The 14161-nt window shown below is 40.2% G+C and overlaps 2 protein-coding genes across 3 annotated transcripts in view; one reads left to right on the top strand and one right to left on the bottom strand.

Moving 5' to 3' along the window:
- The window catches only part of adcy2b (adenylate cyclase 2b (brain)), a 74293-nt gene that overhangs the window by 10787 nt on the left and 49345 nt on the right, over positions 1-14161 (bottom strand). Inside the window, exons 13-18 of one of the 2 annotated variants that reach the window (XM_004563649.5) lie at positions 13266-13335; positions 12690-12787; positions 11963-12047; positions 7105-7245; positions 1374-1493; positions 816-1000 (exon numbers count right to left, since the gene is read on the bottom strand). In XM_004563649.5, the coding sequence (XP_004563706.1) occupies positions 816-1000; positions 1374-1493; positions 7105-7245; positions 11963-12047; positions 12690-12787; positions 13266-13335 (699 nt within the window). The remainder of the gene's footprint in view (positions 1-815; positions 1001-1373; positions 1494-7104; positions 7246-11962; positions 12048-12689; positions 12788-13265; positions 13336-14161) is intronic. The other variant, XM_023154926.3, reaches the window with a different exon arrangement.
- The window catches only part of cfap90 (cilia and flagella associated protein 90), a 43882-nt gene that overhangs the window by 15615 nt on the left and 14106 nt on the right, over positions 1-14161 (top strand). The gene's annotated exons all lie outside the window — the stretch shown is intronic.

The following is a 14161-nucleotide window of genomic DNA, read 5'->3' as shown; positions in this document are numbered from 1 at the left end:
CTGATGTGTAGTCATATAATTAAAATCTATTTGGTCAGAAGGGAGATATCCTTCCTGGCCACTGTATTTAAAAACGGCAGAAAGCCTGCACCCACTCCTCTATATTTTTAATACATGAACTATAAATTTATCAACTTACTTCAATGATTAGTAGCTGTAGCTTCTAGCTCAACAGCCTGTGGATATGTAATCCTGTGCCTGTTATAACACAGACAGTACAACTAAAGTTCTCCTTCAAGATACTAAAGTGGAAATTACTATTTGTCAGCCCTGGTCTGTTTCTTTTTTGTTTTTCCACTTCATTGCTATTCTTATTTACTTGCCTCCGTGCTCTGGCAAAAGCAGTATTGTCTTCATGCTAATAACAGCTGAGGTGAAGAAGACAAACAAAAGGAGAAATATGAGCTTGAGAAAAAAACTTTTTCTTTCCGCAGTCTCTCTAGGTGCCCTGGAAACTTTTTGCATAATGGGATTTTGTCAGCAGTGAGACTCTAGCTGTCAGTCAAAAGTGAATTGAGCTCCATCAACACAAACTGCTGCCATTCATCATCCCCATCTCCAGGGGTTACACTTGATCGACAGTCACATGGGATATCGCTGCCTCAGCATCAGTCTTCCCCCGTGGTCCGGTCTCATTAGTCATTTTAATAAGCTCTTTTCTACTGATGTGAGCAGGCTGCAGGGTCAGCGTGATGGAGGGTTTCAAACAGATAATATTAACCTAAAGTTGGCCTAAAAATGATTTCATCATTTCCTAAATAATGAAGCAGAAAGGATGTGTGGAGGAAGAAGGGAGAACGAGTGCATGCAGGTACCTGTCTGGTTTATCTGTGCGGTATAAGGCTTTGTTAAATCCATCCAGTAGAGTTGCATGTGTCTGCAGGATGATGATGTTGTAGATTACCACGGCGACCAGCATCACCACCATCTTCAGCTCGTAGTTGATCCTCAAGAACACGGAGCATGACACCAAGCCCAGTATACAGCAGTAGATAAAGTACTGAAAGAGAGTAAAGGAACATCAACAACAGATGACCCAATATGGCATGTGCTGTGTGACTGATAAGTTATATTGCATACTTTGATAAAAATGTGGGATACTTTTAGTTTTGTGAGGCCCAAATGCTGCCTTAAAGGGAGCACAGCTAAAACAGCTCGTTTCTGATAGACAATGAACTGAGGGGCTGCACCAAGGCTCACCTGTTCTATTAGAGTCCAAGAAAAGATACAGAGCTGGACACGAACACAACACAACACAACACAACACAACACAGAGACACAGATGTCTCATTTTGCTTGTTTAGATGTCATTTTAGATGGCCGCAGTACTTTCTCTGCAGGTCATGTTGCTGACCTCTCACTGCTGTACTTACTGGCAGGTAAAACTTGTTTTTGCCTGTGTTGTCCACCATGTAGTCCAGCTGGCTGTTATTGGTTAGATTCACAGTTGGCAGGATGTCATCCACAGGTCCTCCAGGATCCTCCACAAAAAACTAACAAAACCAAAAGAGATCCAAGCAGAATACACAGAAAATAAAACATGTCAGGCGTTGACATTTCGTCAATGTCATTGTCAATACAAATCCATATAAAAATATCAATCAACAAATACATCAGTTTTTTTCTAAATTAGTTTCTGTCAGTCACATCACATGGGTCTCTAGCCTTTCTAAAGCTCTTTCCAAGGTTTTCTTTGGTCACTGGCTGCTTTTTCACTCCAGTCCGGTGCCAGACCATTTTCAGAGGGATGTGTTTGAGCACTTAACACTGACCAGTGAATCACTCAAGCATAAAAACGTGCCAAACTCAAGAAATGAAGCTCTATTTTCTCTACACATAACTGACAACTGAGCAAAGAACCAATTTAATTTGTATCTTTAGGCACTATGTTTTTAGCAGCCTGTCACAAAAACACATAATTTGTTCCCATTACTTTAGCTGAATCTATGAATATGGCAATGCCAAAGGTTACACACATTTTGACAGGAATAAAATAGCATTTTACCACGAAAAAGGTGATTCCAAAAAAAGATACTGATAACAACTTTGATTGCTATTTGAAGCTATTCATTTTTAAAGAAACTCTCTTATGATGAGAAATAGAACCAAGCCCACAAACCTGATTATGATTATAAATGGATTAGATTACTGTAACTTGAAGTAAGCTACATTTTTAACCAAAGATCTGTGTAATACTTTGCTATGGTATGACACCTGCATACCTCAACATCATGCACGAATTGAGTCCAGAGATGCACAAAAATAAGACTATTAGTTTATGAAAGTTCCTTTAGAAAATAAAGGCAAAGCCTCCAGTTTCATAAGTATATGTGAACATATCTGATGTATGAGCATCACATTCTGAAACATCTCCATTCTTCGTTATAGGCGTGAATCTGGATCAGTTCCAAGAGTTAATCTCTAATTCGGTGAAACATTGTAGCCTTGGGAGTGAATTTCCTGTTTCCATCATTGAACAGAAGTCATTCTAAGAGAAACATTTCAAGCTTTTGAAATATTCTTTTACACTTTGGCAGTAAAATTCTTTAAAGATTTCACCTTTATCGTTATTGTATAACATACATGTGTAATGCGCATATTCTGTGACACATTTCACGCCTGTTTCCTGCTGCATGCCAAATGATGCTGTTCACACTGACAGCGTGTCTATTTAACATTTGAAAGAAATCCCCCATTTAATCACCATAAGCAGGGACTCTCATGCTTGACCTGGACAACATATTGTATGGAAAACCACAACACTAAAAAAATACAACCATCGCTTTTGGGAGAAAAACCTCAGCAGTGGTACAATTGACCTCCACAGCTGCTGTGGTGTAATCAAGTGGGTAAAAATAGAATAGAAACAGTAAATAATGAATGTGTATTTTTGATCTTGTGTATTTCTTCTACAATTTTCAAAGGAACAGCAGCTGACTGACACAGGCTGAATGCACTAACTAAAGGGAAATTCCTGAAATAGTCCAGTTTTGTGTGGAACAGTACAAACCCAGATTTTAATGACGGTCCCTGTTTTTTTTGCAGAAAGTGTGCACCAGTGATATAAAACAGCAAGTTTTTTGTGTGTGCCACGGGAACTGTATTCTTGCTCTCTAATTACTCACATTGCCTGCAGCTACATGACATTTAGCTGCCAGGAGTTGAAGGTTTCAGGTGTAATTTGGGGGAGAAAAAGCTATTCTTCACAGACTTGTTTTATGTTATTTTTATTTCTTTGTGCATTACTCCTGTGTGGGTTGTTTTGGGCCATCGTAACAGTGTGAAAGGCTCACGTGTATATATATATTTGTGTACTCACATTTTAATGTTTGTGTACAGTGATGTGAAAAAGTCTTGTGAAACCCCAGTTTCTTAATGTTTTGCTAGGAAACTTTATTGAGACATGTGCAAACATACATGGAAATGAAGCTCATGGGTAAGTTCAATAAGGAAGATCTGTGATCAGTCATCTGCCTGCTTTCATTGGTCTTCGGCTGCTTTTCTGTTGACATTATGTACCGCGTTCCCACGCTGTCAATCTAAATAATGACATCATTACTCTATTCCAATCATCTTCTCGCCTGCCTACTTTGAGCCTATCAGCCTCCACTTTATGTTCAGACTTTCTTTCTCTGAGACTTTCTTCACCACCACTAGTGTCTAGACTCTGGGAGGTCCTGTCCTAAATCCTATCACCGTTGGGATTCTGTTCTAACATGTTGGGTTGGAGTCTAATTACTAAATACATTAATTTCTATCTCAATACATCATGTCAAATTCTTCCAAGTGATCTCTCTGTTATTGAAATACAGGTTATAGTTTAGACAAGTCTAACAAGCTTATTGACATGAGTTGTGGATCAGGACCCTGAATGCAGACTTAGCATAGGCAGGTGAGATGGAAATTAAAGCATACCTTTATTGAATGGCAGCTGAAACAGTCTAAAAATAAAGGGTAACAAATTTAGGGGAAGAAAGGAGAGCAGGAACAGAACTAACTGAAAATGCTTAAGAAGGGAAAACCAAACTAAAAGTGACTGAAAATATTACAAGTGTAAATAACAGGATCTAAGGCAGACTGGACACACCCTGCGAGGGGTAAAGAGATTTACTGATAAAAGAGAAAGGCCTGATTGGGCTCATATGCACACACAGTAGGGAATAATGGGAACTAGAGGCAGCTGTAGGGAACACACAGGTGCAGACAAACGGGGGAAACAAGACTCGGGGAAAGAAAACTGAACAGCCACATGAGACAGAGAGTACCAAAATAACACAGGAAATGACCAAACATGAGAACACCTAACACAGACGGAGACTTAACAATAAGAAAACACCAGGACATACAAGGACTGGACTGAAAGGGAGTGAAAAAGCATCCAGTGTTCAAAGAAAAATGTCAAAGATTTACAGTAAAGTCTTATTCCTTGGAAGGAAACCTCAGAGAGTGCCAACCTCTGCCATGCTCTGGGCAGTATAGTGCTGCCTTTTGTGCATACTCATTTTGTTTTCGTTGTCCCTTCTAAACATAATTTAAGACATTTGTAGTGCAGTAAAAACACATTTTTGGGTCAACTTGAAAGAATGGCTGGTGTGACATGTAAAAGTGAGGTCAGAGGTCAAACGTGACATGATATTTGGATGCAGACTTTAATGCATTACTTTAATGGAATAATTCCCATAATGAGTATCGTATCCTAAATGTTGCCAACACAAACAAAGGCAGAAGAGTTTTAATCACAGTTTTAAAAATTAAAGGCATTTTATCAAAGTTTGGCCTTATTTGACCTTGAAGACGAGGTCAAAGGTTCAAAGTGATGTGATATTTAGAATCCCCACATATTCACATTCCCTATATGCCCATATGTTGTCAATACAAACAATGGCAGTAAGAAACATAGTTTTAAATAGCTCTGTGTCGTATTATTATCACTCTGACCTTCGGATCAATCTATTGACCTTGAAGAAGAGGTTAGTGATCAAATGTGACATGATATTTAAGATACCATATTGTAAGATACTTTAGATATGTTGATCAATTGTTCAATTTTCAACCACTAAATCATTAAGTTGACCTTGAAGACCTTGGTGGGGGATGACTTTGGGTTGGCTTATGTTTATGTTACGCACGATTATCTTTCAGGAATGACCATTAAGGTTCAGTTTATGCTCTGTGGGCACCATTTCCCTCTTCGAAACAATCTGGGTATTCATAGAATCCATTATGTCGACCACATGATCAGGTTCACCAGTTTCCTTAAAACACCTTTCCACAGGAAGGGCATTAACCTCATTTCAAAACCTCTGATTGCTCTTAGAGAAGTATTCCTGTTTCTCCCACTTATAAGTTTTAAACTTCCATTGATCTACTTGCCTTTTAAGGTGTAAGGACATTTTTCTGACCTTTGATTTTGAGACAAGACTTGTATCTGGATTACTGAAGAAAATTCAATGTAGTTATAAAGTTCCCCAAAAGCTTCATTTATAAAAGCACACACTGGTAAACGTCAGTTGTAGCAAGTGGTTAAAATTATTGTTACTATTAAGAAGGTTTGATTGCAACCCCGTGGCAACTGTTTTTCTGCTGTTCTGTCTGCAGCACTGATTTATTTCAACTTGACATAGTCTGCAGTGCACAAAAAACAACATAAAAATGTTAACCTCTGACCTCAAGGTCAGGAAATCTTGTAAATGCGATAACTTGAGAACGAGGCGACATAGGAGTTTCAAACTAGGTACATCTACTAGGAGGCTGAGTTGAAGTCACCGGTGAGACTTGTGAGATTCCCGGGCTTCGTCTTTGCCTGTTTTTGTTTTGTTGTTTTTGTTTGTGCTGCGTCACATTTCTGTGATAAATAAGTGGCTGCTGCCCTAAAAAACAAAGAAATGCTTGACAGGGGCTGAGGCAGTAACTTGGGGGGGGGGCTTAGCTAACGGTCAGCATGTTGTCTTGCACTTCGTCTGTTGGCTCCACGGGGGAACCTAAAGAAACTATTTTAGTAACGGAGATGATTTCTTCTTTTGTCACAAGGATGCTGAAATGTGAACGAGATGACAAAAACTTTGTGTACATAATACCGATTTCATGTAACATTTGGCATTAATCATCGTTATAAGCTATGTTTTTCTTTCTTTAAATGTATTATTGTTATTTTCCTCTAATGAAATGCCTTTTTTTCTTTTCTATTTTTTGAAAATTCAAAATTCACCAAATGGCCAAAGTGTAAAATACTGATATACATTGTACATAAAGAAAAATACGAGAGCAAATAATGAACACGGAGGCGATCGGAAGCGCTCACAGTTGGCAGTTAAGTTGATGCTGAATTTAACTTAGCAATTATCTATGCATTCTTTTGATCTGGAGAAATGGAAAGTCATGAAAAGCCTTGCATGCTCTGGGATGGCTGAGAGAGAGAGAGAGAGAGAGAGAGAGAGACTGTATGTATTGAACAGAAATATTTTTTATTTTATTTATTCTATTTTATAAAAGGTATATACTGATTTTTATTAGTTGGGGCAAGTAAAGTCTCATGGCTGTCATCGTCTCAGTCCCCGGTTAAGTCACAACGCTACAACAAGCTCCGCTTTGCAGAACACAGCAGGTTATGGCCTATATCTTCACCTCTACAGTGTACCGAGAGCTGGGAGTCCACTGCTCCGTCTGAACCGCTGACCGGAGGGTGAGGAGGAAGATTGTAGCAGCAGTGGACTCCTTGCATCTCTTGTCAGTCTTGCACATAAACAGCGCGCGCGCACACACACACACACACACACACACACACACACACACACACACACACACACACATATATATACACTATCCATTTCCCACTGATGGATGTGTCTGCTTCCGTTTGCTGCTCACTGATTTGTACACTTTATCAATGTAACCAATTGTGAGAATAAACAGCATTATAAAAAAAAAAAAGTTAAAGTTTAAGCCAGTATTGGTGCAGTCTATTCAAACCAAATCATATAAATATCCGCTGTGCTACTGCAGCTTTTATCAGAAAATGCACGGCACAGTTATCTGACGCTTCAGCAGCACTTCCAAGAACCAGCAGTCAAACCACATTCACAACATTTAAAACTGGCTTCTCACCATGTTAAAGACAGCCATGACCAGCACGAGAGCAGTGGTCGTCATGGTGAGGACCAATCGCAGCCAGGGGTTATTGGTGACGATGATGCGAGAAGAAGTCGGAAACCATGTAAGAGAGCAGAAGGACCCCTTCCTTCCCTGCTGTGGATACAAAGAAACAGAGGGAATGACATGAAGGTAAGGAAACAGGGAGTGGGAGTGCTAAACAGAAACACTGCTTTCCTCTGGGGATTAATTAAAAATGATACTGTAAGCTGGAAAACAGTATATTTAAAACATCACATTTATTTTATTTATATACAGTCCAGGGTAGATGATTCCTAAGGCATAAAGATATAGCTACAGCAAGCACATGGCACAAGTTCAAGAAGGTCATTCATTCCCATGTGGTGTCTTGTGATATAGGAATAATTAGTGTGCGGAATTCAAAGAAAACAGAAAGATCTCTGAACTGGAAAAGTTGCATGCTACACATCCATCTGTTGTTAATATGAAGGTAATGCTGGCAGCAGGACCATCTTTGGACTCTCTTTTACTTAGAAGGCTGAGCAGTGTATTAAATTTGCATATGTGGTAGAATGTAATATACAGTAGAGCAGTGGTCCCCAACCTTTTTTGCGCCACGGACCGGTTTATGTCCGACAGTATTTTCAAGGACCGGTCTTTAAGGTGTCACGAATAAATATAACAAAATAAAACCAGTACCGGTACCCAAAAAAAAGAGATTTATTCATAACACACTGGAAACCGAGTTAACGATAAAAACGATAAAAAATCACGATGAAACCCTGAAAACCATAAATTTCACGGCCAAGCCTCAACTATCGCGGCCCGGTACCAAATGACTCACGGACCGGTACTGGTCCAAGGCCCAGGGGTTGGACCCCGGCAGTAGAGTGCAGTAATATTGTAATATACGGTAATATGCAATGTAAATATATTATGAGACAAGTAAACAGGAGGCAAGACTCACAGACATCTTAATGCATGCAAAAAACAACTAAATGGTATTAATAATGAGTTTTACCAGTGACCTGAGCTAAATGATAAACAGCAATAGATCCAAACATATGGGATTTTATTTTATAGTCAGAACTTATTGGTCAATTCAGTTCTATCTGTATAGCACCATATCACAACAATGGTCACCTCAAGGTGCATAATACTGTCTGGTAAAGACATTACAATAATACAGAGAAATCCCAACAATCAGACAAACACAAGAGCAAGAACTTGGCGACAGTGGAAAGAAAAACTCCCTTTAAACAATAAGAAACCTCTGGCACAAGCAGGCTCAGGCAGACGCACACATCTACCACGAACAGTTGGGGATGGGGGAGAGAGAAAGACCTCCTTATCTGGAGATGTGTTATGATTCCTCTGATAAAGGCTCCCTTTGCCAGATCCCTCACTGAGGCCAGTGTTGCCTTCACACATACTCATTCATGCTGTTCTAACACTATCACCTTCTAGGTTGGTGCATTTCAAACTGTGGCAGTTTTGGAACAGATGTGTGTAAATTAGAGGCCGACTGGACACCAGCCTGTTCCAATCACCGGCTTATTGATCAGTGCATGTCTAATAATAAGTTTAGATGCAGTAAAGGCCTTTGAAAGACTTCTATCCACTCTGCTCTGGCACACAGTACATTAGAGGGTTATGCAAGCAGAGCCTGGAGTGCCCACTAATGACCAACTGTCATCCCCATGTACATACACAGGGAATAATGCTGCCATTGGCTACGTTGGGCTTGCTTTTACATGCAACGAAAGCTCTACTAAGGCTTCGTTTTCAAATGGCAACCCCAAACCTGATTCGTAACAAGAGCAGAAAACCAATCAGTTGGTTTATTTCTTTAGAACAAGCAGAAACTAGCATTAATAAAAGGATAAGCTACAAAAAGAGAGAGGTCTAGCAGTTTTATTAAATAGTTAAGAGGATTAATAATGATCCTTAATCAGCGTGGCTAGATATGGAATTATTTAACCCAGGTAGGATACTATTAAGTCTATTCTTTGCCCTATAGACCCAAGAAAAATCAAGACTGATGTGGATAATAACATAATAATTTGAACTTCTCAACAAGCCTGGCAGGGGAAAAAGAAAGCTACTCAAGAACATTGTCCTCCCTGGCTGCCATACAGAGTAACATTGATTTCTCTGAGGCCTGTTCAGATGGAGGATTCAATACCAGGAGGAGGGAGGGGGATTTTGACAATGGGGCATCTGTTTGACAAAGCAGTGATGCTTATACTAGAATAAATCCAACACAATTATCGTCTCCTCTTAAGAAAAAACCCCCCCAACTTTTCAGGTCTTTTCAAATTGTAGCTTTTGTCAGAGAAACATTATTTTGTGCTTTTTCTGTGCTCAATTTAACCACACTACTATAGTTCCGTGTCCTCGGGACACTTTCAGCATATATCAAATGATACATTTAAGCTGACAAATAAAAGAAATTTGGCAATTTACCTCAGGCAGATATATGATCTAAAGTAAGTTATATAAGTGTATATTAGCTTGCCGGCTAGTTTCTGATTTGTCACCCTTCCGGACGGTATGTTCACACATGCTTTGTTTTGTGTCCTTGTATTTTGCGACACTACAGCAGTGACAAACAAACAAAAAAAACACCTACTCTGGCTGAAATGGTGAGCTTAGCTCATCTGACTTGAAAAGACATTTTCCAAGAAATGTGTTTGATCACAATAACCGTGTAATGCACTCTTTCACAGATGAATGGAACATGTCCTTTAGCTATTATATGCCCCATTAATAATGACTTACACAAACCCAACCGGGCGCACGGAACCAAAGCACACAGAGCATGCAAGGTTTCTCATTAGTCACATGCGTGACCACTGCAGCTTTAACTGGGAACATATTGACTGTTAAAATCACGGTTAGTGCAAACTCATCAAACTTAAGCTCTCCTTATTTTTCCTTTTTGAATATCTAGGTCAGGAGAGACCCACAGTTATTGATATCTCCCCACTAACTAGAAGTGACCCACGTCTATTGTGTGATAATACTCTCTAGAGAAAGGAGGACAAGGAAATGGGTTCTTAAGGGAGAAACCATTATTGATTGTCCATAAATCCTGTGTCAGCTTCTTGTGGCTGACTGAAAACAATACCCAAACCAATACTTATGTTGGAAAGCTAGCTGTAGCAGGGAATTCATGCATGCGCTAATTTATGAAGGAGAACAAAAGAGTGGATTAGCTCGTATACTCCTCACATGTAATGATAGCAGCTGTTCCTCTGCTGAACATCTGTTAATCTTTTCTCATAATCAACCATCTCTCAAGTATAAAGGATCTAATTACACTGTTATTTATAGAGATACATTTTATGTAGGAGGTAGTAAGTGCAAAAAACATTGTCGTTTTACTGTATATATAAAACATAGTTACGTGTGGGTAGGACCAGGCTGGTTAATTCCTCGTGGCACTAATTCAATCAGTTGCTGGAAACATTCCTCTGAGAGTTTAGCCCATATTGACATGATAGCATCACACAGCTGCTGTCAGCTGTACATTCATGAGCAGAATGTCCTGTTCCACTAATTCCCAAAGGAATCTGTTAAACCGAAAGACCGTTTGAGTACAATGCACTTATTGCCATGTTGAAGAAACCAATTTGAGATGATATGAGCTTTGAGACATGGTGCGTTACTCTGCTGGGAGGAGTCATTGGTCAGTAACAATACTCAGTCAATGCTCAGTGTGCCAAGAAAATCCCCCACACCACTACACTACCAACAGCCTGAACCACTGATACAAGGTAGGATGGATCCAAGCTATCATGTTGTTTATGACAAATTTGACCCTACTATCTGAATCTCACAGCAGAAATCGAGACTCATCAGACCAGACGGGCTTCAAGGTTTGATATCTTGTGTATTCAGAGATACTCTTCTGCATATCTTGGTTGTAATGAGTGGTTATTTGAGTTACTATTTCCTTCCTCTGACCTCTGGCACAGGCAAATCATTTTTCAGCAGTCCGTCTTGACCATGTCTACAAGCCTAAGCGCACTGAGTTGCTGCCATTTGATTGACATATTCAGGATTTGTGTTAATGAGAAGCTGAACTGGGGTACCTAATCAAAGTTGGCTCGTAAATTTATATAGCATAGTTAGAGCTTTACACCAAACATCAACCTCTGGCCAATGTTGAGATCCCAAAAGCTGCAATTCCTTAAATGGCCACTTGGGGCTAACTGTAAAAGTGAGCTCATACCCACAGACTCTCACCACAACTTCAGCTATGAAATGAACAAGTTCACAGTCTGATTGGTCCCTATTTGAACATTTAAACCGAACATGTTCTGAGGTACAGCCTGTCCAAGAAGTTTGCCGTACACTAAAAACAAGTCTAGTATTTATTAGTGTTATTGAGCACTTTTTAGAAGGCATGCATAGTTTAAGAATGAAGCATTTTAACCCAGCTTGCTAATAACCTACCACACCACCCAACTGTCATCTGAAAATGGGTATTTCTGGCTCCACAAAAATATAAATAGTAGCTTCAAGTTGTAGGGTTGAGAAACCAATGGTAAAACCACTGTGTTCATCATTTACATACAGTCTATGATTCTGGTGGAGCGTTATCAGGTACCACTAGCAAACTAGGTTAATAAGACACATCGCGAAGCTGTATTGACGCCATATACAGACAGCGATACTGGCTAATTAGTGCTAAGTAACAGACTAATGACATACTAGAAGTTAACTCATCAAAACTGGGGCACAGACTTATTAAACAGGCCATCTTAGGGTTATGTTGTGCATATGTTTATTAAAACTGGGGTTTCTTTGAGTCTGCACATGCTTTTCTGTGTGTATTTGAACCTACCAGAATGTGACCAGCGAAGCAAAGGAGCAGGATCAAAGCCAATAACAGGAATGCCATCCCAAAGGAGATCCCGAGCACAGCAGTTCTGCAACACACACACAGACACACACACATTACTCTTTAGTCTCTTGGCACCTCTCAGCCTTTTAAAGTGCCATCCAGGCCAATAAATATCACAGAACTTTTAATGTACTCTGCCTCAGACCTGCAGTTCGTTTACACTAAGGCAGAATAACATGGATCGTGTGGCTCAAAAACAGGTTTGCTCATGTTTCAGTTTTCCTGTGGAGTAACACGGTAACAGCTGATTTAAGGACGCCTGCCATAAAACTGATGATGTCACGTCTAAAATGTGCGACGCGATGCTGCAGCAAACAGAGCAAAGGTAAAGAGGGTGAGACGGCTGAATTAGAAAATCAATGGCCTCTCAGATGCTGAATTACACTTTTGGCTCCCAGAAGCAGTAAATTAGCATGACCGCGAATCTCTCTCTCCCCGCTATTAAAGAGACGCCACACTTTGATTCACCTGATCTATAATCACTAGCAGACACGCTGCCCTTTCATCTCCATCGCCTTTTTTAACATTCCGCCTCTTGCTCCCCTGCCTCTTTCATTTCAGCGCGGTGCCCGTTGATGAGACAGCTGGCGTCAAATGGCTTTTTCACATCAGCCCTGCTGTCACAGCTGGAGTTCGCGTAAACCCTGTAAGACTGGCACAGACTTACTTGGGCAAGACGAGGACCTGCACTATGAATATACAGGAGAATATGAGGCAGGCGCAGGTGACGTAGTACTTGAAGGCAGGTAATGTGGTGGATCTGTACTGCAGAGAGAAGATCGAGACCATGAGTGCAGAAATCAGAGTCAGAACGAGCACTAAACATGCATTGCAAACAAGTTAGAATTGATGTGTGAAAAAAATGATAGTGCTTAACATTTACCATGTAATTGCTGTGAATTCAGGTTTCAACTTTCAGCACCTACAAGTTTATACTGGTTTCTAATGATACTCTAAATTTAGGTAGCGTAAAACAAAAGAAGTAACAACAATCAGTTTTAATGGAAAGGACACTCTAGCTATAGTGTACTAGTGTAATATAGTGGTAATCTCCAAATGATGAGACGAGCATGGAAATTTGAAGTCAGAGGTGTAGTATAGAATATTTAGTGGACACCCCTGTGTTCTATAAGCCTTATATAGCCTGCATAACAACTTCTTTTCCACCGATACCCACACAGTTGCATTGATTTGTTTCTCCCAGCGAGCGATGCCGGCTGCTGTTTTGTATGCAGTCGCCTACCTCTTTCTCCAGGGCTTTGTTGTGAAAGAACAATGAGATCCTCTGGATGTCTTCAGACTTCAGCCACTGTCTGGAGACAACAAGTGAGACAAAGTCCAGAAGTCATTCCCCGGATGACTAATGGTCGCTGTATCCTCAGTGAGAGATAAAATCAGCTGGCGCGGAAAAACAATATTACACGTCACAATGTGCCAACGGCTATGTATAGAACAATAATGCACGTCCCAACCACATAACAGCTGAAGAGTGTGTGAGCTTCGGTTTTACAACTCATCCATTTTGATATTGCTGAGGTCAGAAGTTAGGGGTGCAGCCCACTTCCTTTATTTCCCAAGGGGTGGGCACAGTGGATGGGTCCGCATGTTTGATTTGGCACAGTTTTACGCTGGATGTCCTTCCTGATTCAGCCCTCCTGGGCGAGGTATGACCAGCACTAAGACTACACCAGCTCATGACTCCCCTGAGGCCGGATTTGTGTCTCCTCTGAGTCTTGAACTGAGGATCTTTCACCTGTACGGTGAATGTAGTGACAACTACACAATTGTGTACTACTATGGGAAAAGAACTCCATTTATAAAGAGCTTTTCTATCCCTGTGATACACCAGAGCCACTTTCACCAACTGCACACACATGTATACAGCGCTGGAGAACATGCTGAAGACAGGGTTCATTTTTGAGAATGACTCTCTGAGGACACTCTGAGGACACCCACTCCACTTCTCGAGAATACACATAGGGTATTTTTTTCCACACGGAGCAAAGTACATTTGGATAGCTTTGTTTTCCCTTCAAGAAGAAAAATTAATTTTTGTATTTACTCAGGTTATCTTTGAGCAAAAACAAAGAAATTGGGAAAAGGAAAATACTTTTTCACTGCACTGTATTATACAGTATT

Source organism: Maylandia zebra, linkage group LG22 (genome assembly GCF_041146795.1).
Source record: "Maylandia zebra isolate NMK-2024a linkage group LG22, Mzebra_GT3a, whole genome shotgun sequence".
Classification (NCBI taxonomy): domain Eukaryota; kingdom Metazoa; phylum Chordata; class Actinopteri; order Cichliformes; family Cichlidae; genus Maylandia; species Maylandia zebra.
This window is presented reverse-complemented; position numbering and strand designations above follow the sequence as displayed.